The 27,182-nt window shown below is 40.8% G+C and overlaps 1 protein-coding gene across 1 annotated transcript in view; it reads left to right on the top strand.

Moving 5' to 3' along the window:
* Nucleotides 1-27,182, top strand: part of DPP6 (dipeptidyl peptidase like 6) — a 768,584-nt gene that overhangs the window by 528,022 nt on the left and 213,380 nt on the right. Inside the window, exon 7 of the mRNA XM_040984381.1 lies at nt 9,532-9,613. Within this exon, the coding sequence (XP_040840315.1) occupies nt 9,532-9,613 (82 nt within the window). The remainder of the gene's footprint in view (nt 1-9,531; nt 9,614-27,182) is intronic.

The raw sequence follows: 27,182 nt of genomic DNA, 5'->3' as shown, positions 1-27,182 counted from the left end.
TCTCTCTCTCTCTCTCTCTCTCTCACACACACACACACACACACACACACACATTCTGTATGTGTGAACCTGAGTTCCTGGCTGTGCTACTAATTTCAACTTCCTGCTCATGTATAAGCATGCAGGCAGGAGGTGACGGCTCCAAATGCTAGTCCTGGGCTGACCTTTTTGCTTCCACCTTCAACCTGACCTTGCCCTCACCCTTGTGGCCATTTGAGGAGTGAACTAGTAGATGAGAGCTCTAGCTATGTATGTCTCAATCTCTCTTTCTATACTAATAAAAAAAACCACGATCATAATCATCCCGTACATGATGGAAAATCGTCTGACTGTGATGCATTAGGTATGGAATTTCTGCAAAGGGCACCTGGCGTTGTCTGTGTGTGCAGGTGAGATTCAGCATCACCCTTCACTGAACAAGCACGAAGAGGCACTGTGAGAAAGACACAGCAGAAAGCTAGGACTTCCGCGGGGTTTGTTTTTGCTCTGCTTGCTTTGTGCTTTGTCTTTTAAATCTAGTGGAGATATTTCTCCATTTGACTCAGTCTTCAAACAGAAGCAAATCAGTTGTGTCCTTGAACAACAAATCACTTTGGACCTCAGTTTATCTGAGGACATATCAATATTCAATATCAATATTTAAGAAACTGTTACCAAATGAGTACCTTGAAGTAACAGATTTATCCTCTCATAGTTATGGAGCTTTGGACCCAAAACAAAAGTGCTCTGAGCCCTCTGGTTGCCCTGGAGGAGGGGCCTTCTGTCTCCCAGCTTCTGGTACCTATGTGTGGCTGGGCTTGCAGACACATCATCCTGGCACCTGCAGGGCATCATGGCATACTTCCCGCGTGTGTCTATATATCTTCTCCTTTTCTTATTCATATTGCTGGAAATGGAGCCTACCCTAAGTGCTTATCACCTCATTTAACTATTACATCTATGAAGATCCTATTCCCTAAAAATCAGAAGTACTAGGAATTCTAGCCATAGTGTGTTTTTTGTGGGGGACAAAGGAACAACAACAACAAAAAAGATCCTGGCCAGTTGATCTCTGCAACACACAGCAGGGAATCTTTTATTAGTGATGTGGCTTGGGTGTTCTGTTAAGTAGGAATTGTGGTTGAGTTTCATGGTACTGAAGCAGGATGTGGAGGGGGGACAAGGGCAACCAGAGCTGCTGGTGAAAGCCTAGGACACTGGCCTGGAAGAGTAGGCAGGGAGAGCATGCTGTGCAGGCACTGATCAGGCCATTGAGGACCTGGTGGGGGGATGAGAACCAGGAGAGTGGAAGGTCATGAAGACTAGCAAGAGGAGCACCAGCACCACACACTGGCAGAATCCCTACAAGGCAAGTCCAGAGGACCCACCAGAGTCAGAACTGGGCTGTATTGGAACAGTCTTAAGAAGAGCAGTTTTAGCTTCATGGGTTTGCCCTGTGTTGGGGACATGATAAAATGTTAGAAGGTGGGTCCTGCATATGGACAACTCATTAAGGAAGTCTGCTGTGAGATGACCAGTAGGGGAAGGATTGTTAATGGATAAAGAAACTGTTTGAGGAGGTGGTTTGGTTTGTTATGCAATTGGGAAAATAGCCTTGACAAAAGGAGAAATCAGAGAGAATGAAAATAGAAAGGGAACCACTGTGGTGGTCTAGCAAAAACAACACTGCAACAAGAGTGCTAGCTTTCCATAGGGGCACACATTTTATCCCTGGCTGCTCCACTTCCCATCCAGTTCCCTGCTAAGCAGCTGGAAAAGCAATGAAGAAAGGCCCAAGGATCAAAAAGAAGCTGCTGGTTCCCAGCTTTGGACCAGCCTGGTTCCAGCTGTTGCAACTCTTTGGGGAGTGAACTAACAGATGGAGGATCTCTCTCTTTGTTTTTATCATTGACTCCCTCTCTCCATCCCTCCATCCCTGCATCCCTCCATTCCTCCCTCCTTGCTCCCTATAACTCTTTCAAGTAAGATACATTAATCTGTAAAGAAAACAAGTAGGAAGGGGATGAAAGGACAGTGTCCAGGACACTGAAGCAACAGGGAGATCCTAAGTGCACATCCTTCAATGAAAGAAGCCCAACTACAAAAACTACATTACATAGGATCGCAACTCTATCACACTCCAGAAAAATGAAGCTCTGGAGACCCAAAGGCTCAGTGATTGTCAAAATCTGTGGGGAGGGAAGTAAGAATAGGCGGAGCATGTGGAATCTGAGGGATAGTGAAACTTCTCTACCTGATACTGTCATGGTGACTACTTAGCATTATTTGTTAAAACCCCAAAGCTTCTAGTAGCATACCATATAAATCAACATTGTTTTACCCATTATAACCTAAGTGCCACATGCATGCAAGATGTTGATGACTTAGAAAACAGGGAATATGATGCATATGGGAAGTCTAGTTTTGTTCATCTTTCTGTAAACTTAAAACTGCTTTAAAAACTAAGTCCTATTATTATTAAAAATAGTTTTTATCAAGGAGGCAAGGATTTAATGGCTCTAGGCTAGAAAAGGAAAAAACTGAAGGAGGCAACGATTACTCAAGAAGAGGGAGGCCTTGTCTTCAGGCATGTTGTTCAGGGTGTCCTTAGTGGCTGTATACCATCCTTCTGTGAGGCAAGAAGCTTGGGGCCAGCTCTGTCCTCTGAGAAGCAAAGGCTGAGAGTACAGGGGGTTGTTGGGAATGATAGCTATGAAGGCATAAAGGGGAAGTGATCAAGAACTGGAGGGTGGGCCTTCAGGCTACTATGCAAATATGACACCTCAAGGGGACGTGGAGAGATTCAAGCAGGGTTTGGTAGTGACAGCCCTCAACTCCTGCAGATTTTATCACCTGGAGCCGCCACACCGGGAACTCAGCAATCCCTGGCTATTGAAGGAGTTGCTCATTGGGTAGAAGTGCCAGGAACTCAAGCCAGAGATGGAGGAACGAGAAGTTCCTCCTGAAACAGAACTAGCAGAGCTCCCCTTTGTGTCTGCCTCACACAGTCACCTGATTGAGGAAGGGAGTGGGGCTAGAAGAGGGATTTGAAGAAAACAGAAAAGATTAGAATTTTTAAGAATCAAATGGTCATTGGTGATGATGGGAGGGGTCAGTCACCAACTCAAGGCTGGAGCTGTCTCACTTGGCTTTATACGTTCATGGCAGTCCTGAACAGGCATGGTGTTGGTGGCGAGGAAGCGTGCTTATCATAAAATCAAGCCAGACAGTTGCAGACCTGGCAGAGAACATATTGTGCAAGGAACAGCATTCCGTAAGAGCCTGAGCAGCCAATGAATGATGATCCAGGGGATCATTGACAAAGGGACTTCACGATACAAGGGTATTTGAAAGACATGACCCCGTAATCCTTTTTTAACTTGAACACAAAAGGAGTCAGGTGAAATGAAATTGCAGTGCAAAAATTTACTTTTGGTGTACAGACACAGATGTGGAGAATATGGTTGGGTGTTAAAACCCTAAACCCAACTTCCTTCCTAGCACTGGAATTCAGTTCCTTGTTATTTGCTGCTGAATTCCACAGAGAGAAATGTCTTAATATTTGGTAACTAACTAATAAGGCCCCTTTTCAAAAATACATATAGATTATGACCATCTTATCAGTGTTCAGTCAATTTACACTAATTAAGTGAAAGCTTAAAAGCATGTACGCATATATATATATATACTTATGCATACATATGGATCTAAGAAAGTTCATGGAAAATAAAATGGTTTTGGTGTAAAAAAAATTGAATTCTGTATGCCATTTTTCATAACATGTATTTTCCATGAACTTTTTGAAAATTCCTCATAGGCAAGCATTACAAAAATTGCTAATACAAATAAACTTCTGCTATAATTTCATTTTCCATGAATTTTACAGGCCCCTGTACATACCTACTCAAATTTATTAATTATGTAACAAAATGATTTACTAATTTATTAATGAATATATCTACTAAGTGATTTCTGTGCTTCCTGTTTTTTTATATATTATTGAGTTAAACCCCCAGAGAAAGCTATTCTCATTCTATATGCAAGGAAACAGTCTAGGATTTAGTTTCTTTATTGCTCTAAGTTCAGTGCTACTTGGTGTCAGAATTCAGGATTTACAGCTTCTTGGAATTGGTTCCAACACTTCACAGTTTTTTCCCCTTAAGGGTAACTCCAGTGTTTGCAAGACAGTTTATACAAGTATTGCAGGCAACTCACTTCTGGCATCTTGTAGTCTTTTTTTTTTTAAATTTACAGAGAGGGATTGGGAAGTTGAATCACTAGCCAAAACAAGAGAATTATCTTTAGAATGTGTCAGAGATCATTACTGTATTTGTTTCTTTTGATTTTCATGGCATTCCGTAGGGGGAAAGTACTTCTTATTCCCAATCCTGGGGAGAGTAAACTGAGATTTCAAACCCTGCCAGGTTCATGTTATACAAGTCTTAGCTCTGAAATTAGGATGCAACATTTTAATCTCTATTTTGTGGTTCTTCCTGTTTCTTCCCTCATCCCAAAGAAACCTGTCTGATCCATTTGTGGCTAAGGGAAGAAGAGGCATTTTAAATTCAGAGAAGGAAAGACCCCCTCTTTGCATCAATGAGAGAAGGTGATAGAATTGGAATGTGTATAGCACACTGGACCTGATGCTGTGCAATCATGAGAGGTAGTTCATTCATGTGGAGATAATATTTCCAGTTCAAGTTTATAGGAATCTGCCCTCTTCAGATTAAATAGAAGTGAATCTCCTACTGTTCCTGAATAGGCACCTATTGCAAATCACAGTCTAACAAATTGAATTTCAATATTAAATAAGGCAGAGGAAGTTAAACATTTTATTCTGGTCTCCGAACCAGGTTTCGTGTTTAGAAAAATTCTAAGTAAACTGAAGTCAAGTGATTTTATTAGGTTTGCCTCTCAATTTTTTAAAGATTTATTTATTTTACTTGAGTTACAGAGAAATGGAGAGATGCAGACAGCGATATTCAGCCGTCTGGTTCACTCACCCAAATGGTTGCAATGGCCAGAACTGGGCTGAGCTGAGCCTGGGAGCCAAGAAGTTCTACAAGGTCTCCCACATAGGTACAAGATACAAGGCTTTGGGTCATCCTTCACTGCTTTCCCAGGCCATAAATAGGAAGCTGGATGGGAAGCAGAGCAGCTGGGATTCAAATCCACACCCAGAGGAGATGCCAACTCCACAGTCAGACTTCTACTAACTTGCTGTGCCACTGTGCTGTCCCATGCCTCCCAATTTTTAAAAGAATATTTGTCCAAAGTCTCCTACATGGCTCATATATATTTGTCCATTTGTTTAGTCAAATACATCATGTGCCTGTGCTATGCTCCATATGGAAGAAATTTCAGTCCCATTCGTACCACAGAGGTCATACTATATTAAGAGAAATGATCCAACGTTTGCTCCTTTCTGTAAGAAAGTTTGAGATTGAGATATGATGATTCCTTTATTAAGAGAATTATTTTAAATAATTTTGAGTTAAAGAGACGTTCCCAAAATATCAGAGTATTTTGCATTCCCCATGCCACTTTTTTTAAAAAAAAAAAATTTTTTTTTTTTTTGGAAAGGCAAATCTACAGAAAGAAGGGGAGACACAGAGAAAGATCTTCCACCTGCTGTTTTACTCTGAAAATAGTTACAATGGCCAGAGCTGAGCTAATGCAAAGCCAGGAGCTTCTTCCAGGTCTCCCTTGTGGGTGAAGAGTCCTAAAGACTTGGGACATCCTCTACTTCTTTCCCAGGCCACAAGCAGGAAGCTGGATGGGAAGTGGAGCAGCTGTGGCATGAAATGGCACCCATACAGGAAGTGGAGGATTAGCCAGTTGAATTATTGTGTCGGCTCCCTCATGCCACTTCTGATGTTAGCATACTTCATAAGCCTCAGTATAATGATCAGGAACAGGAAATAAACACTGATGTGTCCTTAACCCTGCAGCTTAGTGTACTGTTACCAGCATTTTCACAGTGTCCTTGTCTTGTCCTGCACTCCATTGGCCTTGGATGCTGTACAACCTTAGTGCTTTCCAAGCTGTAGCACCTGCTCTGTCTGTCCTGGCAATGACCCTGCACTTCTGACGCATGTTGGTCATTTTGCAGAGTCCCTCAATGTGGATGTTTCCCAGTGTTTTATCATAATTGGGGCAGCTATACATTATCTATTAAAAATGTTACATAAGCAACACTTTGTCCTCCCCAGAGTATCGTGTGCCAAGCAAGGGTTCACTCGTACTAGTGTTGTGTTCTTTGGAATACTGACTCCGGTCACTTGAGTTGCTGTTTGTCAGGCTTATTTCGTGTCAAGCCTTATCTTGCTTTTTGTGGTTATAAACATCTTCAGGAAGTTTGAGACTATACGTACCCTGCCTCTCTCCAAACTTTTAGTCTCTGATTTTAACATCCAGCAGTGGAGCATGTCTGCACCATTTAGTCCTGGGCTGTCAGTCTCAGGGCATTCTGTTTCCTTCCTGCCTTCTATGTCATTTATTAAATTCTATTTAATTTAAATGAATGTTCTTCTCTTTATTTATTTATTTCATTATTTATTTATATGAGATATACTAAAATGGGTCAGTGAGCATTTTGAATGAATCCAATACTATAATTATTTCATTATTCGTAAGATTTTGATGTTTGTCGTTAGGCATTCTTTCAGGTTAGCTTATTCTTTCGTTCAACAGACCCCTAATTTTTTAACTATCATCATCTGGATCCCTAAAGAATTTTAGACTTTTCCATACCCTTGACCAGGTACAATTAATTCTCCTGTAGGCCCTAATTTTTTGTTGAACGGTGGTGCTTCAGGACAGACATGTATTGGCTTTGCTTTGGATGGATGGATGGATGGATGGATGGATGGATGGATGGATGGAAGAGTGAAAGGATGGATGGGTGGGAAGATGGGTAGATGGATGGATGGGTGGATGGATGGATAGATGGACTAAGTAGTGGATGGATGGATGGATGGATGGATGGATGGATGGATGGATGGATGGATGGATGGATGGTTAGATGGATGGATGGATGGATGGATGGATGGATGGATGGATGGATGGATGGATGGATGGATGGGAAGATGGATGGATGGATGGGAAGATGGATGGATGGATGGATGGGAAGATGGGTGGATGGATGGATGGACAGACGGATGGATGGACGAACGGAGAGATGGACGAATGGCTGGATGATGAATAGAGAGAGAGAGAGAGAGGACAGATTATATATATAGCTGTCTATATAACTCTCTGTATATAATATATTTGCAACCACAAGTTTACACTGACTCCTGTGATTCCAATGCAACCAATACCTTTGCATCCTGAATGATGAGAAAAAACTGTATCTCATGACCTCCAATATATTAACAAATTCGCATACTTGTTGAATTCTAGTATACATAAGTGGTTCCATGATTGGTAATCCCAACCCCTGTGAGACAGTTACTCGGTGAACACACTCATATACAGCTCTTTCTATCTTTACCCTGAGGACCCACACTCCAAATCCTGTTTCTCTTTATCATATTTTTCCTCTTTTAATCCTCTTCAACACAAATCTGTGTTCCTTTTATAATAGAGTTGGGTTATTCTAATCCTTCTTGGTTTTGTCTATTTTAGGTGTACACAAACGATACACAAAACCCTCTTGCAACCTAATACTTGGTATTGTACACAGAATAAACTCAGAGAAGTATAACTCCTCCCCGTCCCAGCAACCTTAACTGCCCTCAAGCAGCTCTTTGCTAACTGATATCGCTCTTACTTGGCTTCACGTCACCTCATTTTCAGGCTTTCTTGATTTCTCCATTTCTAGGAATTTCATCTAAAGCGACCTGGGGCATTAACGGAATCCTTCACAGCCCCCCACTCTTTTATTTCTACCTGTGTTCCCTGTTTTTCCTTGTAGTTGCTCAAGGTTTCTCTACTGATGCTACTTCTGAGTCAGCATATTCTTAGCCTTGTCACATTGCTCCCCATCTAGCGTTATGTTTTCTCTTAGCACAACCCTGAAATTCAGCACCTTCCTTTTTCAAAGACCACTTAGCCATTCCCTGTGCAGATGAATGAGCTCATTTAAAGCTATGTCTTCAGCATAACATACATTATAGCCAAGCGAGGGCTGCTCACTGGACATTCAGCCTCCTCAGCAGAGTACAGGTGTAATTCTTCATGAGGAGTGACACCACCAAAAAGAAACATGGAAATCAATCTTTCCTGCATGCTGAAGCCAACAGTAGCTACAGAATACACTGAAATGTTCATTGCTCACAATAGTGTGAGGATTTGTGCTTCATTTTCTCATCACTACCTTGACCCATTATGACCTTTAAGTCCATGGACAAGATTCTCTGGTAGTAGAATGCTGTATTATCAGTAATTTAAAAATGAAAAATTTGAGTGATATGTGATAGGAAAAAAGTAATTCCTTTCTCTTCTCTCATCTCCTACCCTTTCCTCCTCTCTTTTCCTTCTTGCGTTGCAAACGAACCCAAAGTGCAGTCCACGCTTGTGCCCACTGGTTTGACAGGATCAGAATGGCCTAATGTTCTCAGAGAAAAGCTGTCTGTTAGGAGAACCAGAAATGGAGGCTATGAGTTGTCAGAATCTATAATTGAATGGCCAGGCACTGCAAGTTTTAATTTTGACTGTTTTAGATATCTTAAAAAGTGATATGTGAACTCTTGCATGCTTTCCTCTGATGGATATAACTACTTGTGTTAAGCAATGATGGACCTATTTCAGCTTCCTGTAATTTATACACATGAGAAATAGTCTAATGGTGGGTGAATGAAACATCCTATTAAATACACAGGAGACAAATTCCTTAATAGTACAATAAAAGAGAAAATTAAAAATTAAAAATTATCATTTGTGTAAGTCCCAGTACCTCTGCTTTGGATTCAGTTTTCGAACTCCATGTTCGTGGTTTCAGATTGACCCAGTCCTGGATGTTAGTCAATGAAATCAATCAATCAATCAATCAATCAATCAATCTCTCTCTTTTCCTCTCCCTCTCTCCCTCTCCTTCTCTTTCCCTCTCTCACTCTCCCTCGTTCTCTCCTTAACTCCCTGCCTCTTCTACTCCTCCTGGATCTCACAGATGAAAATAAATAAACATTTAGGAGAACAATTAAGAGCATACATGGTGTCGTGGAGCAGGTTCATGAAGATGTCACTTGGGATGCCTGTAGTCTGTGTTAGAGGGCCTGGGGACAAGTCTTGGCCCCAATTCAAAAGCTAGCTTCTGTTAATAAACAGCCCAGGTGGCAACAGTGATGGCTCACCTGCTTGGGTCCCGCCACCCATGTGAAAACCCCAAATTGGGTTCTGAGCCCCTGGTTTCAGACTGGCCCATCCAGATGTTGTCAGATTTGGGGGATGAACCAGTGAATGAATGACATTGCTGAGTCTGCCTCAGTATCATGTGCTTGCTCACTATCGCTCTTTGCCCTTAAAAATCAATGTATTTTTTTTTTTAATGCAGCAGCTGAAGTTCCCACTTTACATCATTTTGTATTGTTTCTCATTTATTTTTTCCAGGGATCCTCAAAGTCTGGACCCACCAGAAGTCAGCAATGCAAAGCTTCAGTATGCAGGATGGGGCCCTAAAGGCCAACAGCTGGTGAGCCAACCACGTTCAGTGACCATGTTTTGACTTTGATGAGGTTTATGTTTTATAAGCTGATGTTTGGTCTGTGTTTAGCATGCACACATGTGAGTGTGTGTGTATATGTATACACAAAATAAATTGGGGTAAGTATACCAGTGTATCTGAATATATATTCTATTATTTTAAAAAGAAATTTAATAGGAATTTTGTTCTTAGTTGGAGAAATCGCTAGAATTGGAATAGCGTATGTTTTGTTTCTGATATCTCATATTCTGAAAGTGAAGCGCAACTACAGCTCCGTGTCTGGAATCCATATCTACCGTGAGCTCTGAGATGAACTTCATTCAGTGAGCTACAGTGGGAAACCATCAGAGTCACAGAATCATGGAAAGCAGCTCTGGGAACTCAGATCTCTCTCTGTGGAGAGTCCCCTGGGCTAGGTGCTACGGAGCCCTCGGAAGCTTACACCAACATACAAAATGCTGCATAGCTAGTGGAGCGCTCTCAGCCTTACATCCAACATCTTCAACAATACTTGCAGTATAACATGTGACATGTTTCAACCAATTAGAAATGAAAATGGATGGTTTTAGGCACGATGACCCTGAGCTATTGGTCTAGGATGAAATTTTCCAAACCTGGATACTCACTAACTGACCCAACTGCTAGGTTGACTATGAGGTTGCAGGTCACTGGTTCAACTGTTAGATGAAGGAGTTGAGTAGCATGATGTCTTGGGGAGATTCCTGTTGTGGTATTATCTGTATCTCCAACCTTGTGATGTTCTTTGATTCAACTGAGCTTTATTTCAACAGATTGCATCGTCTCTTATACGAAATCTCCTTAGTTGCTGTACTTAATCCACCATTTTCTTTTGTATCTTTAAGCTAACTAAAGCTGTGTGTTTTTTTTTCTTTTTTCTATTTTAAGATTTATTTATCTTTATTGGAAAGGCAGATTTACACAGAGAAGGAGAGACAGAAAGAAAGATCTTCTATCTGCTGGTTCACTCCCCTAGTGGCCACAATGGCTGGAGCTGAACTGATCCGAAGTCAGGAGCCAGGAGCTTCTTCCAGGTCTTCCACGTGAGTGCAGGATCCCAAGACTTTGAGCTATTCTTTATTTCTTTCCCAGGCCATAGGCAGGGAACTGGAATGGAAGTGAAGCATCTGGGATATGAACCGGCATCCATAAGGGATCCTGAAGCTTTATAAGACAAGGCCTTTAGCCACTAAGTTTCCGAGCCAAGTCCTCCTTTTTTATTTAATTTATTTTATAATCCCATAATAAAGTTCTATAGGCTCCAGGATTTCCCTTCTCCCCTCTACCCACCCCTACCACACACATTCGTTTTCTCTATGTCATTACAATGGTATAGTACTTTTCAATCTGTCTTACGTCCATCATTCTGCTATTTAATTGTATCCTGACGTTGTAAGCGTGGATAATGGCAGAGAGTCCAGCATCCTATTGTCAAGATGCATTTAACAGATTCATTGTGTTTTTATCGCTCTTTTACCCTAAAATAGTGCATGAACTGATCACATCTAAAAGATTATCCAGGGTTGTTGTGGTTAGGCTCTGTGCTATCTTTTGAGTGAACATTACCATATTTTCCCCTACAGTACAATTATATTTCCTTAGTTGAATATAAATTCTATTATCATGCATTGGTTTAAAGAAACAAGTAGATGGGACAGCCAACTATTTAAGCTATCACCAAAGTGTCCCTAATGCTGCAGAATTACTGATCATGTTGCTGTGGCATAGGATTGGGCCTAATATTTAATTCCTAGGTGCACTTTAAACAGAGACAGTGACACAACTTAAGAAAGTGACATGGTTTATTCAGAGGGTAAGGAATGTAGACATACAGGGGCCATGTTCAGAGAGAGTGAGCCAGGAAGCAAAAGGGTAAGGGAGAGAGATTGCCATCTTTGTCCCCTGAGTCCATCCGCAGGAAGCAAGAGAGAAAGCAGGTACATGAAAGGCCAAGGCGTAGCACTGAAATACAACCTAGGAAACCCGAGAGGAGGCAAGCGACCGAGAGAGTGAGCCCCTCCCCAACATGGGCTTGAGAGGGAAGTAGTTATACAGCAATGGAGCACCGTGTCCTCAGGTTCCACGTGATGATGGGTGAGCACCATTTGACCCACAGGTGGACAGAAAGGATTACGTAAGCAGAGGAGATGTGGCTTCCAAACGTATGACCCTGAACTAATTACCTAGGCCCATAGCAATGAATTTTTCACAAAATACCTTTAGCAGGAGGGAGTGAGGAAGAGCTGACAGTGGAAGAGGAATGCTGTGCCAACATACTTCCTGCTGCTATGACAAAAGAGCTGCAGCCAAGAACTGTATAAAGAAGACAGGGTTAGTTAGCTCACAGTCCTGGAGACTGGCAGTCCAAGGTCAGGTGTCCTTGTGTGGTTGGCCCCTGTTGAGGGTCCGTCATGGCTCCATCATAACATGACAGACAAGCAGAGACAGCAACAGAAGCATGGACTTCATGTGTTCCTGTGAAGTCCAGCATTAAGTTCTGAAGCCAGTGCCCTCATGACCTCACCACCACCTACTGTAGACCCGCCTCTTGGAAGTATCATCACCACTCTACAGGACCACACGGGGGGACCCAGGCTACCAGCACCTGAACCTGTGGGAGATACAGTCAAATCACACACAAGCTCAGCAGACACCAGTCCATCACTTGGTCACAGTGAGGACATCACATCCTGCCTTTCTCAAAGGCTTCAACTCTTCAGGCAAAATGGAAATTTAATAAAAATAATCGTAGAACAAACACCTACACGTTTCAAGACTTGTGACTAAATTTTATTTTACTATTTTTCCATATTAGAAACCATTTTTTGAAAATATTTGTATTAATAGTAAGATATATTTTAAAACAGGATTTTTCTATGAGTTGAGTAAGCGTTTGAGCGTTTGTCTTCTTTCTTTTTTTCTCCTTTTTCTCTTTTTTTTTTTCAAATTTTTAGCTTTCATGGTTTACAAATAACTTCAGAAACTCAGCAACAGCAAAACAAACGACCTTGTGAAGAACTGGATGAGAGAGATGAACATTTTTCAAGAAAAGAATTTTATTATTTATTTTACTACTTATTTTAATTAGCCTTTTTGAACAGTTTTGCTGTGATTTGTAAATTCCCTTCTAGAAATATTTCCCTTTCTTTCTGTCTCCCACTCTCCTTCCTTTTCCCTGTCTTTCTTTTTAGTTTTTCAAATAACATATTTTAAGTTTATAGTATAATAAAAACTTAATACTTCACAAGAAAATTATTAAGTAAAAAAGCAAAAACAAATAAAAAAACTAAGCAAAAACAGTTTAGTGGGTACATAAAGGACTACAAGCAACGACTGAGTGGGAAATTGAGCGTTTCACGCATAATGAATTCTAATCACAGTTCATTAAAACTGCAGTGTTGTAACATTCTTAACTGGGTTGAAAAAGTATAAAGCCCAGTTTTACAAAGCTGTATTCACAGCAGTACTGATCCACAGATTAGTTGCTTCTTTAATATTAGCTCTCACTTATAAGAAAGAATATGCAACATTGTCCTTCTAGCTCTGGCGTATTTCACTCACATAACGTCTTTCCCTGACGTTCATCTTGCTGCAAGTGACAGAATTTGATTCTTTTTTATACCTTGATATTATTCCATGTGTATATATAGCACTTTTTCTGTATTCACTTGGTGGTGGACACCTTGAGTGATCCCACGTCTTGGCTACTGTGAGTATCACGGGCATAAACACAGTGGAGCAGATATCTCTTTGATTGATTGTGTTCAAGTCTTTAGAATATACATACCCAGTAGCGGATGACTGGATCATATGGCAAATCTCTTCATAATTTTAAAAGAAATCTCCACATTGTTCTTTATAAAGGCTGTTCAGCTTCCTCCTTGCCACCGTTTTTACTACATGTATATAAATATATATATTTATATATGTTTTATATGTATATGGCCACTTGATTTTCTCCTTTTGATAAATCTTTTGAAATTCTTTACCCATTTCTCAACTGGATTGGCATTTTTCTTGTTGTTGGGCTAATTAAGTTGCTGATATATTCTGAATATTAATCATTTATCACATAGCTGGTTTGCAATGTCTTTCCATCTTTTTGGATATCTCTTCACTTTATTGATAATTTCCTTTGCTGTGCGAAACCTTCTGTGTTTGATGTAGTCCCGTTTGTTTAGCTTTGCTTTTTGTTGCTTATGCTTGGGAGTCTTATTCAAGAGGGAAAATGTTTTCAACTCTTCCCCAATCAATAGGACATTGGCTGTTGGTTTGTAATATATAGCTTTTATACTTTGGAGGCATATTCCTTCAATAATTTGTGGAGGACTTTTATCATGAAGGATACTTAATCTTCTCAAATGCTTTCTCTGCCTCTACTGAGACAACTATGTTTTTCTTTTTTTCCTTTTTTTCTGCGTATGTGATTTTGATGCTTACTGATTTGCACAGATTGAACCATCCTTGCATTTCTGAAGTAAATCCCATTTTAGTGATGATGTATGATCTTTCTGATGTGGTGTTGAATTTTATTTGCTAATTTCTTGTTGAGACTATTTGGACTAATGTTCATTAAGAATATGCCTGTAATTTTCTTTTTGCCCCATGTCTTTGGTTTTGCCATCAAAATAATTCTGGCCTGATAAGAAGAATTTGGCAGAGTTCCTTCCAGTTCAATAGTTTGCAATAGTGTGAAGAATACTGGACTGACTTCCTCTTTGAATACCTTTATATTTCAGTAGTGAAGCCATCATACTCTGGTCTTTTCCTTGATTGAACCAGTAATTAAGAGTCTTCTAATTTCTTCTTATGAGTCTGTCTAGGTTATCTTACCTTTTTTGAATTAATCTTGATAATTTAGATAAATTAAGGAATTTATCCATTTCCTTCAGATTATCCAATTTATTAGCATAGAGTTCTTTGTACTTTGTATTTCAGTGACATTTGTTGCAATATCTGTTTTTTTGAGAGTTTTTTTTTTTTTATTTCTTTGTTAGTCTAGCTAGAGTTTTTGCCTATCTTTTCTTTTTGGTCTTTTGTGTGTTATTTTAGTTTTCAATTTTATCGATTTTTGCTCTGATCCTTATTATTTCTACTTTCCTGCTGATTTGGGGTTTAGTTTGGTTATCATTTTTGTAAGTCTTTAAGAAGCACCATCAGATGTTTAATTTGAGACATTTCTGTTTTTTAATTTCATGCCATAGAATTCCCTCTTTTTTAAAAAAATAAAGATTTAGTTGTTTTTATTGGAAAATCAGATTTACAAAGAGAGGGAGAGACAGAAAGAAAGAGTTTCCATCCATTGGTTTACTCCCAAAATGACCACAATAGGTGGAACTAAGCCAAGCTGAAGCCAGGAGCCTAGAGCTTCTGGGTCTCCCATGTGGGTGCAGGATTCCAAGGCTTTGGGCCATCTTCTACTGCTTTCCCAGACCACAAGCAGGGAGCTGGATGGAAGTGTAGCTGCTGATACATAAACCAGTGCCCATATGGGATCCTGGCATGTGCAAGGTCAGCATTTAGCCACTAGGCTACCATGCTGGGCCCTAAAGTTTTCTATTAATCTTGCTTTTGCTATATCCCATGGGTTTTGATTTGCTGTATTTTCATTCATTTCAAAAAAGTTCTGATCTCTTTAAGTTTCGACGTTGTTTTATTTCCACGTATGTATGATTTCCTGTTGACTTCCACTTTCCTTACTTTATGGTCTGAAGAAGTACGTGCTGTGATTTCAGGCTTTTTAAATTTACTGAGACTTGATTTGTGGCCTATTATGTGATCTTCCCTAGAAAATATCCCATGTGTTGGTGAGAAGGGTGCGGCTGTTAGGTGAAATGCACTGTAAACACCAGCCTGGTCCATTTGCCAGATAGTAGGTTTCAACACCAATGTATGTAGATTGACGTTCTGTGTGTATAATCTATCTACTGATATGAAGGGATGTTGAAGTCACCCATTATTATTATATTGGAATCTATCTCTCTCTTTAGATCTAGTAGTATTTGTTATATACATCTGAGTGATCTTGTTTTGGGTGTGTGTATATTTGTGATTAATATTATCTTCTTGCTGCATTGAACCTTTTATCAAAATACAATGTCCCTCATCCTGTTATACAGCTTTTGATTGAAAATCTCTTTTATCTGATACCAGGATAGCTATTTTCCTTAACTTGTTGTTTCCATTGGCTTGGTATGTTTTCCCCAAACTTTCCACTTTGAGTCTATGTGTATCTTTGTGAAATGAGTTTCTTCCATGCAGCATATAGAGGGCATGCATGGTTTTTTTTATCCATTTATCCAACCTAAGTCTTTTGGTTGGTGAATTAAATCCATTTACATTTCAGGTTAATATTGATAAGAACCAAGCCCTGTCATTTTGTTGATTGGATAATGAATCTGCCTGCTCTGTTATTAAATTTAGTGGTGATGTGTGTTTTATGTTTACTGATTTTTTAAAGATTTATTTATTTTTATTGGAAAGGCAGATTTACAGAGAGGAAAGACAGACAGAAAGATCTTCCATACTCTGGTTCACTCCTCAAGCTGCCACAATGGCCAGGGTTGAGCTGATCCGAAGCCAGGAGCTTCTTCCAGGTCTCCCACGTGGGTGCAGGATCCCAAGGTTTTGGGTCATCCTCTTTTGCCTTCCCAGGCCATTAGCAGGGAGCTGAACGTGAAGCAGAGCAGCCAGGACACAAACTAACCCCCATATGCGATCCTGGTGCATACAAAATGAGGATTTAGCCACCGAGCCATCATTCCAGGCCCTCATGCTCACTTCTAATGAAGGACTCCCTTCAGAATTTCATATACAGCTAATCTGTAGGTTGTAAATTCTCTGTTTTTTCTTTCCTGGAAAATGTCTACTCTAGCTTCTCTGGATATAATAATCTTGGTTGAAAGTAATTTTTCTCTTAATACCTTGCATATATCAACGCACTCTTTTCTGGCTGGTGGGATGTCCAATGAGAAGTCTGATGTTAACCTGATTTGTTTGTTCCTTGTATGTAACTTGCTGTTAGGACTAAGTAAGCCCTGAAGTAAAACCCTGTTTCCTATTGGGTAACAGAAGGTTACCTACAATGTATACAGGAGCTTCTTCTATTCTGGCTGGCGTAAGTCCAGATAGGTGAAATGCAGGTAAGGTTGTTCTCTGTGTCCGTTGGGTAGAATCTAACGGCACTGAGAATGTTGGAATGAATTTTAAACTAAAATGGTGTTGCATGGTGTAGTGGGGTCATCACCCAGATCTTCCAAGGTGGGAGTAAATCTATATGGGTTGCTTTTGGTGGTAGGTTCCAGAAGCTAAGAGAATCCCCTTGACTGTCTTTGGAGCGCCTGAACATAGGTAGCCCTGGGACAGATGCCCCAAATATCCCACGGTTGCAGGATATAGGACACCTGCTCTTCATCCTTGGCACTGCGCAGCTCTTCTCTGCTGAGTGTGGAGCAGAGGGAAGGAAAGGAAAGGAAAGAAAAACGGCTTCCCTACTCCATACTGGGCCATGCTCAGGACCCTACTCCATACTGGGCCATGCTCAGGACCCTACTCCATACTGGGCCATGCACAGGACCCCGTTGGTTCTCCAGGCTGAAGGAAAAGTGACTGAGTGACTGAGGACTTCCCTCTCAGCTTAAAACCATGAGCAGCAGGGCACACACAGCAAGTGCTTCCTGCCTTGAGGTGGTCAATCGCAGACTCAGAGCTAGCAAAGGGCTGTGCCACCTTGCTGACTGTAGCAGTGTCTCTGTCTTCCCTCCTCCTGTGTTACAAAGTCCTTTCTTACCCTTCTTCTTTACTGTAGTTTCCATCAGTCTGACCTCTGGAAGCGTAGTTCTTCATTTGTTGACTTCATAGCCCAGAGTCTGTGTGGCTACACCCTACACAGCCATTTTGGATCCTTTGCTAAATAAATAGCCTTTCAGTCCGAGAACTTACTTATTTTCCTCTTTATATTCTAAAGTGCCCAGTCCAGGGCCCGCAGCTTACCGCATATTTGTGGAAGTAAAATATTAGTGTGGAAGCAGATTGATTAATTAGTGAACTTATTTTTATTGTCCTAAGCCACTCAAGGAGGAAAATAATTGGCTAAAGGTAAATAACTGGAATCTAGAAATAGACACCAGGAAAAGACTAAAGAATTTGAATTCGTTTCTACTTTACTGAAATGAAGCTTCAGTTAGTAGTAATTGCTAATATTACCAAAAGCACCAAAATTCAGCTTGCTTAAACTTTGGGATTTTTGCTGTACTTTGTTGTACTGAGTATATGGGGTACTATATATAATTCACTGTTGAGAGAATGACATAAAGAGTCACCAAATATTTTCCTTTTTTAAAAGATTTATTTATTTTATTGAAAAAGCAGATTGACAGAGAGCCAGAGAGAAAGTTCTTCCCACCACTGGTTCACTCTCTAAATTGTCTCAACAAGCAGAGCTGAGCTGATCTAAGGCCAAGAGCCAGGAGATCCTTCCAGGTATCCTTCATGGGTGCAGGGTCATCCTCCACTGCCTTCCCAGGCTGTAAGCAGGGAGCTGAACTGGAAGTGGAGCAGCCAGGGCTCAAAGAGTGCCCATATGGGATGCCGGCACTTAGAGGAGAAGGATTAGTCAGGTGAGCCAAGGTGCCCGCCCCAACAGTTTCTAGCCATCTTTGCCACTGGAGCAGAAAAGCAGCCATGGATTGTGCAGAAATGACATGATGGTGTTCCAATCAAACTTTATTTAGCAAGCACTGGTGATTTGTCCTGCATGCCATAATTTCCAGACCCTAATATCAGCAATCATGTGCTCTCTTGGTTGTCCTCAGCTGGAAAAATATCAATCCCAGGCCACCACTCCAGGGTTTGGAACTACCTTGCTGCTCGACCTGCAGAAGAAATCTGCAGCTCAGGAGCAGGCACTGCAAACACTAATGCATTCATTAATGGCAAGCATGAAATCCCTCATCGCCATTATATTTTTAAAAGTAAATATTGCTCCCTAAAGTAAATTCACTCTAATTATAATGAGTCAGACTGAAGTGAGTAATCCTCCTCCTCTGGGAACAGAGAATCCAGCTGCAGTTAAAGTTCACCAAGAGTTTGCTGAGTATCCCAGCCTCCTGGGCTGTGTGCGCTCAGCAGGGTCTTCAGCCCAGGAGGTCCATGTGTCTTTGAGAATTGGCATATGGCGCGCAGAGCGCGTTAAGACATTTCCTTCCAATGCCCCTATGTGGTCTCCAATTAGTGGTGCTTACCTTTTCAAGTTATTTTCATACCTTCAGATCATGACCTTGGTCATGAATTCTGCCAGAGTGGCTGAGCACTATTAGAGCAGAGGAAGAACTGTGGCGTGGGAGGACTCTTTTCCTCTAGGCTCTGCTTCCTTGGCAGTGTGGGTCTGCGGTTGTCATTCTCATGAGAAATAGCCAACTAGATTCCAACGTATTCACTAACAATTGAGAATGTGATGTTGTCCACTGAGGCTAGAAGCAGGAAAATGGATCTGTCCAGATTAAGTAAGATTAAGAGAGAGAATACATGCAAGATATTGGCAGAAGGGCGCTCCCTTGCTTTCTCTTCCTTTCACTTCGATCAGAAGTGACTCACATACATATTTACACTCAAAGCATATGTAATTTCAGACTTTGGTTCCATACTGTAGCTTTGAAAACTTTATCCTCTTCTGATCAGTCTTTGCTAAGTGGAGAACTCCCGTGAGTTTTTGTGCCTTTGCCTTTTCATGTAGTCCTGCATTTCATATGAGTTTGTGCAAACATTTGATGTTCTGTCATTGCTCACCCAGAATGTGGTAAAATTTCAAGATTTAGGAATGTCCTTTATTCATAGGTCATTTGCACTAGAGACAATCAAAACAAAGCTAGGGCAGCTGTAGTGACCTTCTTTGCTGTTAGGACATATCCTCAGGATTAAAGTTGCCTCTGGATGCCCCAGTTAATGTGCCAGCAGAGCAAACACCTGCAGGTTTCTCCCATAGCATCATTTGGAACCAAGTGCCTTGGAAATTTCAGCAGAGAGCACAACATTAAGAATTCAAGGCTAGAATCTTTGTTGCTACACCTGGATGTGAAAGACAAAGAAATTGGAACTGTTCTTTGCTTGGCTTACTACCATGATAGAGATAAATGAACAGCTTTGGAAGGCATGTTTAGTAAGTCCAGCGAGAGAGCTTCAACAGTATGAGAATGTGAAAAATGGAGAGCATATACAGTAGCCAGGAAACCTACAGGGACTGGAGCTGGAGCTGTGTTCTGGAGAAAACTGTCCCCAGAGGGAGCAGGTGGTGACGATAGCAACCACATCAGAGGAAAACTAAGGAATTCTCATAGGGTTTGCTTCAGAGCTTAGACTTACAGTCACCCAGAGCATGCAAGGCTGCGGTTGTAAATGCCAGTGAGCAGCTGTTCTGTGTCTCCCTGGAGTCGGAGAAACAAACATAGCTTACCATAATAGGAGAACTTAAGCCAGACCTGCAGAACTGTAATGATTATATGAGTTTTCAGACTCTACGAAGATTTTCCTGCATAGGTCTTGGACTCAATAATTTGTAAGAGCTAAGGAAATTTTTATTTAAGTCATTTTATGGAAATACTCAAAAATAGTTAAAATGGTAGGTCACTTGACAAGGTCTAGGGGGAAGTACATGGGAACCCCAGATATTTTCCCCATGCCTCGGCTCTCCAGAATGACAGATGTGGTTGATGAGTGCCCTGGTTTGTTGGTCAGGTGAACCTGAAGGTCCCTGAAGGCAAGTTATCTTGTGTATGCACATTTCCATGTTTCATTTATTCACTCATTTGTTTTCTGTTCTGAACACTGTTGTATTCTACACACTGTAAAATTCTGGAAATTTCTAAGAAAAATGTGGTGGTCTCTTTTCTCACTGGCTTCAGCTCCTAATGGAAAACACCCGGGGTGCCAAACACACACATTCAACATCTGCCATCACTTGCTGTGGCCTCGACCCTCTTGCAAGTTCCCATGTCTTCCATGCTGTCATGCCCATCTATGCTGCCAAAATTCCATGGGCTACTGACAGCAGAGGTTCCAAGTGATGGGCCATTGATCTGTGTGTATGATTTTCTTTTTGTTTCCAACAAAGGCCCTTGGGCCCTCTTGAGCCCTGAGGACTTGATAACACCTGAAAGGAGGCTCACAAAGCCCCCTTCTGGGACAAAGCTTATATCTATGTAATCAGTCCGTCTCTACTGCTTAAAAAGTGGTGCCTTTCAGGCCAGTTCTTCTCTGAGCAAAACATGAACGCCATGAAGTTTGGTCTCCGCAGGGACATAACAAAGCCATCTTTAGCCATAGTTGGCTTGCTCCAACACCTCATGTCCATCTGTCAAGCTTGGCTTTCCAGCAACTGTTCTTCAACATTCTCATCTTCCAAACCAGTGTTCTCTAGTGAGTGAGGGTACATGTCCTTGACCTGTGACACAGCAATTGTGGTTCCATCACAGCTGACCTGTTAGACGGAAACTCATCAACCAATGATTATTTCCCTCTGTCAAAAGCAAAAGGGATCAAGAGCCTTGCTTCACAGAGTCTCAGGCTTTGCAAATGATCGAGCTCCTACTTGCCTCTCCTGGGATAGCATTTTGACACATTTTTTTTCTCTCTAAGTTAGTGAAGGATACAGAAAAATTTGAGCTGGAAGATTTTTGCATTCCCACTGGGTCACTTTATGACATTCAGGCTTCTGCTCTAAAGTACAAGAAATTTTAAAACTAACCCAAAGTCATAAAATTCATGCTACCAAAATGTCAGGAGTTCAACCAAGATACTTGCTGAAGATCTTGTTCGTGAAGCCCCAACCTGCTTGGTTAGATGGAATAAAAGGGCAGGCAGGTAACAGATCAAAGGGAGTATGATACGCTTGCTCCATGAGTCTCTCTGATGTGGACATCAGCAAACAGCTGGGCGGGCATGAAGAAAATCATCAGATTCCACTGAGAGAGCAAAACACAGACGGAAGGGCTACCTGGGGCGCACTGCAACAGCAGCGTGAAACCAGGACAAAGCTGCAGGGTGGGTACCACAGTGGGAATCCAGGAATCCAGGACCCTGTGTGGATTTTCATCTTGTAGCTCCCATTGGGAAACACCCCTGTGATGTCACAAGTCTCTTCTCAGAATCTGATGGTTCTAATTTTGATCTTGAGGAGGAAAAAGATGTGCTTTGCATTTTGTTGTTGAAGTATCTTTATAATGGAAGTCTTAAAGTCAAAAGACCCAGATTCAGGTCATCATTTTAGCACTAACAGTGCGACTTTAATTTAAAAACTCAGTTACTGCTTGCTCATCCGTACAATGGGAATAATCATGTCTCCTTGGGAAACAAAGGGTATATTACCCTCAGGATTAAGTTCATCTATTTTAAGTTCATGCTGTGGAGCCTGCAATAAAGAAAGTACTCAATAAATAACGGCCGACATTATTTCTATTACCATGAGTTTAACTAAACTCTCAAAGAAAAGAATGAGAAAGAAAACAAGCATTTAGTGAACTAAATGTTTGGCATTTAACAGAAGATGATTCGGGTAACCGTTAAGCCTGAGTAATTCAAGTGAGCAGACAAATTTGAGAGCGCATGCGAAGAGTTTAACAGTGAGCTAGCCCAGTGTCCATTACCAGCTTAGGCTGCTGTGGAGGCCTCACATCTTACTCTCTTCCAACTCTGAGGGTTGTTACTCAAAAACATGCATCAAGTTCTGTTTCTCAAAGCTCCTGCTTCTCTGTAAATTTGAGAGACTATAAAAAAATGTAAGGCAATTGTCGGGGTGGTGACAATTCCCCTGTTCTGACTCTGCCCAGCAAGTATTCATTGAGCAGAGAGCGTGTTCATTGTAAAAAGCCAGACTGTTCTCTTGCTACCTGGAAGCCTGCTCATCCCATGCCTTAGCACCTCCAGCTGGTCCGCAGTGCCCTTTCATTACCGAGCAGCCACGAAGGTACTGATCAGAAATAGAATGGCAAGAGCTGCCTCCTCCAGAGCACAGCCTTACTCAAGGGCATTATTGCTCACCTAGGTTTATAGTAAGTAACCAAGGGGGCAGGGAACATTTTATTGAAATTGACAGATCCAATGAGCAGAGAAAGATTGATCTTTCCAGCAAGAGGAGAGTATTTAATGAAATGTCATACCCATGGACCAGCCTGAAGTGACATCCCATTAATAACTTATAAAAGCCCCTAATCAGTTTGGGTTAATTTGGTATTCATTGTAAAAACATTCATCATGGGCACTGAAGTACATGACAGTAGCCAAGAAATTAATATTGCAGGGATGGAAATCGCCTTATGTGTCCTCAAATAATGAATGGATGGAGACAGTTTGGTTAATGATTTACTGGTTCCACCAAGGGTACCCTTCAGATTTAATGCAATATGTTATCATTTTATGGCTCTGTGGGGCTAAATCACTTTAATATTCACTTGCACTCAAGTAAATAAGTTGAGTTTTTGGTAATTAACTTGAATGGATGAGATAATATCACAGGGCTACCTGATGATCATGGTTAAGAAACAGAATTGGGAAATAATAAGGAAGCTGTTTCGTGCTGCCAACAGGCTCTCAGGCGATACGGCAGCTTCACAAGTACAAACACAATTGTGGAGTTATGGGGGAAATGAGGAAAACATCATGTGCAATGGAGACTTTTAGAAGCCTTTCTCATGCTCTATGAATATCGGTATTAGAGAAAAGTCATTCTTGAAACAAAATTAAATCGTTCACTAATAACAAAAAAGATATTCCTATATCCTCATATTGGCCCAGAAATTCCTTTCCAAGAGAAGCTATATCTTCATACAAAGTGCATTCATAGCCCTATTATCCATAACAGCATCTAAAAGCTACAAATATCTTCCATGTTTGTAGGAAAACAATTTGATAAATTAGAGCTCATTAATAGGGAAAATTAGTAAAAATATGATTAGAAAGACTGTATTTATGTATCACCTATTAATAGTAGGACTAAAATATATTTTTGTGTATGCTTCCATATGAGAAAGGATTGAAAAATAATAAATTCCCCACAAAGTAATTTTAGCTTTGTCAGACTGAGGACATTTTTCCTACTTTTAAGAGCAGGACATTCTCAAACGCAGCAGTATTCATCATGGGAAGACTTTAGGACGCTCATGGAAAATGGAATTTAAAATGAGTTTATTTGAATGTCAAAAAATGAAATTCATGCATACAGGGAGCTCAAAAAAAAAAATTTCATAGGACCTGGCACAGTAGTCTAATGATTAAAGTTCTCACCTTGCACATGCTGGGATCCCATATGGCCACTGGTTTCTATCCCGGCAGCTCCACTTGGCTTCTAGCTCCCTGCTTGTGGCCTGAGAAAGCAATAGAGGACAACCCCAAGCCGTAGGACCCTGCACCTGTGTGGGATTCCTGGAAAAAGCTCCTGGCTCCTGGCTTCGGATTGGCTTAGCTCCAGCTGCTGCAGCCACTTGGGGAGTGAATCGGCAGTTGGAAGAGTTTTCTCTCTCCATCTCCTTTTCTTAGTATATCTGTCTTTCTAATAAAATTAAATAAATCTTTAAAGAAATTCATTAAAAATGTGTGCCGTGACAAAAAAAAAATGTATGATTAAAAAAAAAACACTTTCATTTAAAAATTAAAAAGGAAGAAAAGTTTGCCAAATAGGAGGTTAGGAAATCTACTCAAGAGCTATGTTTAATTGCAGATAAAATGCAGGGGTGTCCTTTTGCAGGGAATACTGACATGAATAAGCTAGCCCTCAAGTGGGCATCAGTGTCTGCTCCCATGGATTCCAAAGCTCTTTATAGCTGCCATTACAAATCCTTAGGAGATATTTCCTGAGACTCACTTAATTTCAGTTGGCGTTATCTTATCTGACAATCACGATTGTCCCTATTATGCCAGTGACTGTCATCAGTAACACTGTAGTCAGTATCTCCAGTCACTGGAGTGAATGTCAAATGCCCCCCCACCAAGAAAAGCCAGTGAGGATCTAGGACTCTTTCTTACACCAATACTAAAGTAAGAAAAAGTTGAATTTATGGTTGACAACAGCACATGATCTGGTGGCCCACCTCGTCCTATGAAAGTGGACCATGTCTTCTTCCTCTTCAGAGCTTCCTTAATGTAATTGTGACTGGAACCGTGTATTACTGCTTGCAAAAGATCCAATTTAGAAGGGTGCTCTGCATCAGCCTTGGCAATATTAGGTTAGAGCATTTCAGGATAATCTATCAAGTGGAATTTAAAAGCAGGACCAGGGTTCTGCATTAAGGAGAAGTGCATGTAATGCTGGATCCTTGAGATAATGTCACAAGGCATTTATGAATTCAAATAACCTTCGCAGACATTTGGATGGAGAGTGGAGCCAGGATCATCCCTACAGCCACTGAGGAACCAATGCTCTGGACTTTGGGCGCTGTATCCAGCAGCCTGGCATGGGGTAGATAAGAGCTGAATGGTGATACTGCTACGAATTCTTGCAGTGCACAGACTCTTGAATATTACATGGTTAAATCCTCTGTTTGAAGGGAAGACATTTTCATAACAGTTCCTAAAATGTTTCACCCCTGGAAAATTTCAAAGCACTGCTTCCTTCTCCTTGCCTGTGCAGAATCGCTATGACCTTTCCTTCCTTAAATAGCTGAAGTATTGTCAGTCTCACTTACGGCAGCCGTTAATCTTACACCTCTTTGTTTTATTATTCAACCATTTCACTTTTGAATAACTTTATTTCGCAGACCAAATGTAAGCTGCTCAAGGACAAAAAAAAAATGCTTTTTATCACATTTTTATCTTCCATGGCCCATTGCTCAGTGTTGAGAAGAATATAGGTTTCCAACAAATACTTGTTAAGTGAATGATATCCAATAGGGAAAGTAAAATAAGTAAAATTAAATGTCAAATTTATAGAGATAAGCTTCAAATTGCATGGGAATGGAGATAATTTGATATTATAACCTTACAAGTTTAAGATTTAACAACTTGTTTGATGGTTAATTAACTCAGTTCTTATTGTGAACAATACCAGGGAAGGAATTCTAGATTTGGGAGCCAGACATCTTTTTTTTTTTTTTCTTAAAATGTATATCATGCTATATAAAAAAGTGAGTTTTCACTTCAAGAACAAACAGAACTGAGAAGAGCAAAGGGATCAGAACGCTTTGACTTTTCGCAGACACTTCAGAGGATGGAGGCAGTTCTGTCCTTGTCCCCCACGATGCTTTTGGTCTTCAGAGAACGGGGGATGATTCTGTGTTTTGGATGTCACAGGGCACAGTCGGACCTCATGGATTTGTGCTTCTCACTCATCCTCCAGGCTGGCCTTGGTATTGACCTTGATTCTAATCACCTGAGAGGTGAAGGCTGTGGCTTATTCTCTGGATCATTAAATAACACGAAGACAGGGTGGGGAATACTTAGCTTACATGACACAAGGCTTTGAGGAGGTATTTTAGCAACATCCACGTCACTATCTACAAATGATGCCTTTTTTCCTTTTCTCAAAAATGGACTTCTTCCTTGTCAACAGACATCTTGCCTTTATTGGTTACTCTAAATCAGATATAGGTATTAGAAGGTGGCGTCGTTTTGTTGTTCGTAAGGAACCACTGTCCATACCAGCATCTTTCTACCCTTTGGCCTGATTCTCATCATGTCCCATGAGATTTTTTGTTTCTTTAGAGACTCCTGGGAAGTGCAGTCTCTTATTTATGCCAGAACAATGGTAGGAGTGGACGTAGAAAAACATTGTATCTATTTCAATAACAGCTGCAATTTTAATTTTAAAGCTGTTTAATTTTAGTTATGTCTTGGCTAAAATTGAGTTCAGCCACTTCCATTCTACAAAACAGATAGGAAATTAATGAACTGATTTTTGTGTTTGTTCTTCAGTTTGAAAATCTAATTAATTCTCCTGAATGGTTTTAGCTTTTACAATAATGGCTTCTCTAGCCCTGAGCATTTAAAATTATGTTTAGTGTCCTCAGTCCTCACTTTATTAGGGTACATCATGAATGTTGGCAGGTATAATTGAGGCCAGTGCTGCTCATGAGTGGTACATGCGCACCTCCAGCCTAGAGCTCTCCCCAAGTCTACCCACCTGCATGCAATACTGTCCATGTGTCTCCCCCTGCCTTCCCAGCAGTACCACACACCGAATACCCACAATCTGAAATCACCATTGTTTCTGCAGTGCCTTCTCTGTTTCTTCCTACTGGGATCACTGTTCATTGAATAGCACCACCGTTGCCAAAGTCAGAAACTTGATGCCCTTGATTCATCATCTGACTTCCTCTCCAGCAACTTCACCCTCCTAGAACCTTTGCCTTTTTGCTAGTATACAAACCCACTCTCTAATCCTCCCATCACCCACACCCAGATTTCTGTAATAACCTCCTGCTTGGATTCCCTGTCATGAATCCACTATTCTACAGGATGTTTATCCATTCTATAACTAAGTTGTTATCTTTTTAAATATTTATTTTTGTATGAAAAGTAGATTACAGAGGAGGGCAGACACAGGAAGATCTTCTGT

This window comes from Ochotona curzoniae, unplaced genomic scaffold, assembly GCF_017591425.1.
Source record: "Ochotona curzoniae isolate NIBS_2020 unplaced genomic scaffold, NIBS_Ocur_1.0 contig_4105, whole genome shotgun sequence".
Taxonomy (NCBI): Eukaryota; Metazoa; Chordata; class Mammalia; order Lagomorpha; family Ochotonidae; genus Ochotona; species Ochotona curzoniae.
This window is presented reverse-complemented; position numbering and strand designations above follow the sequence as displayed.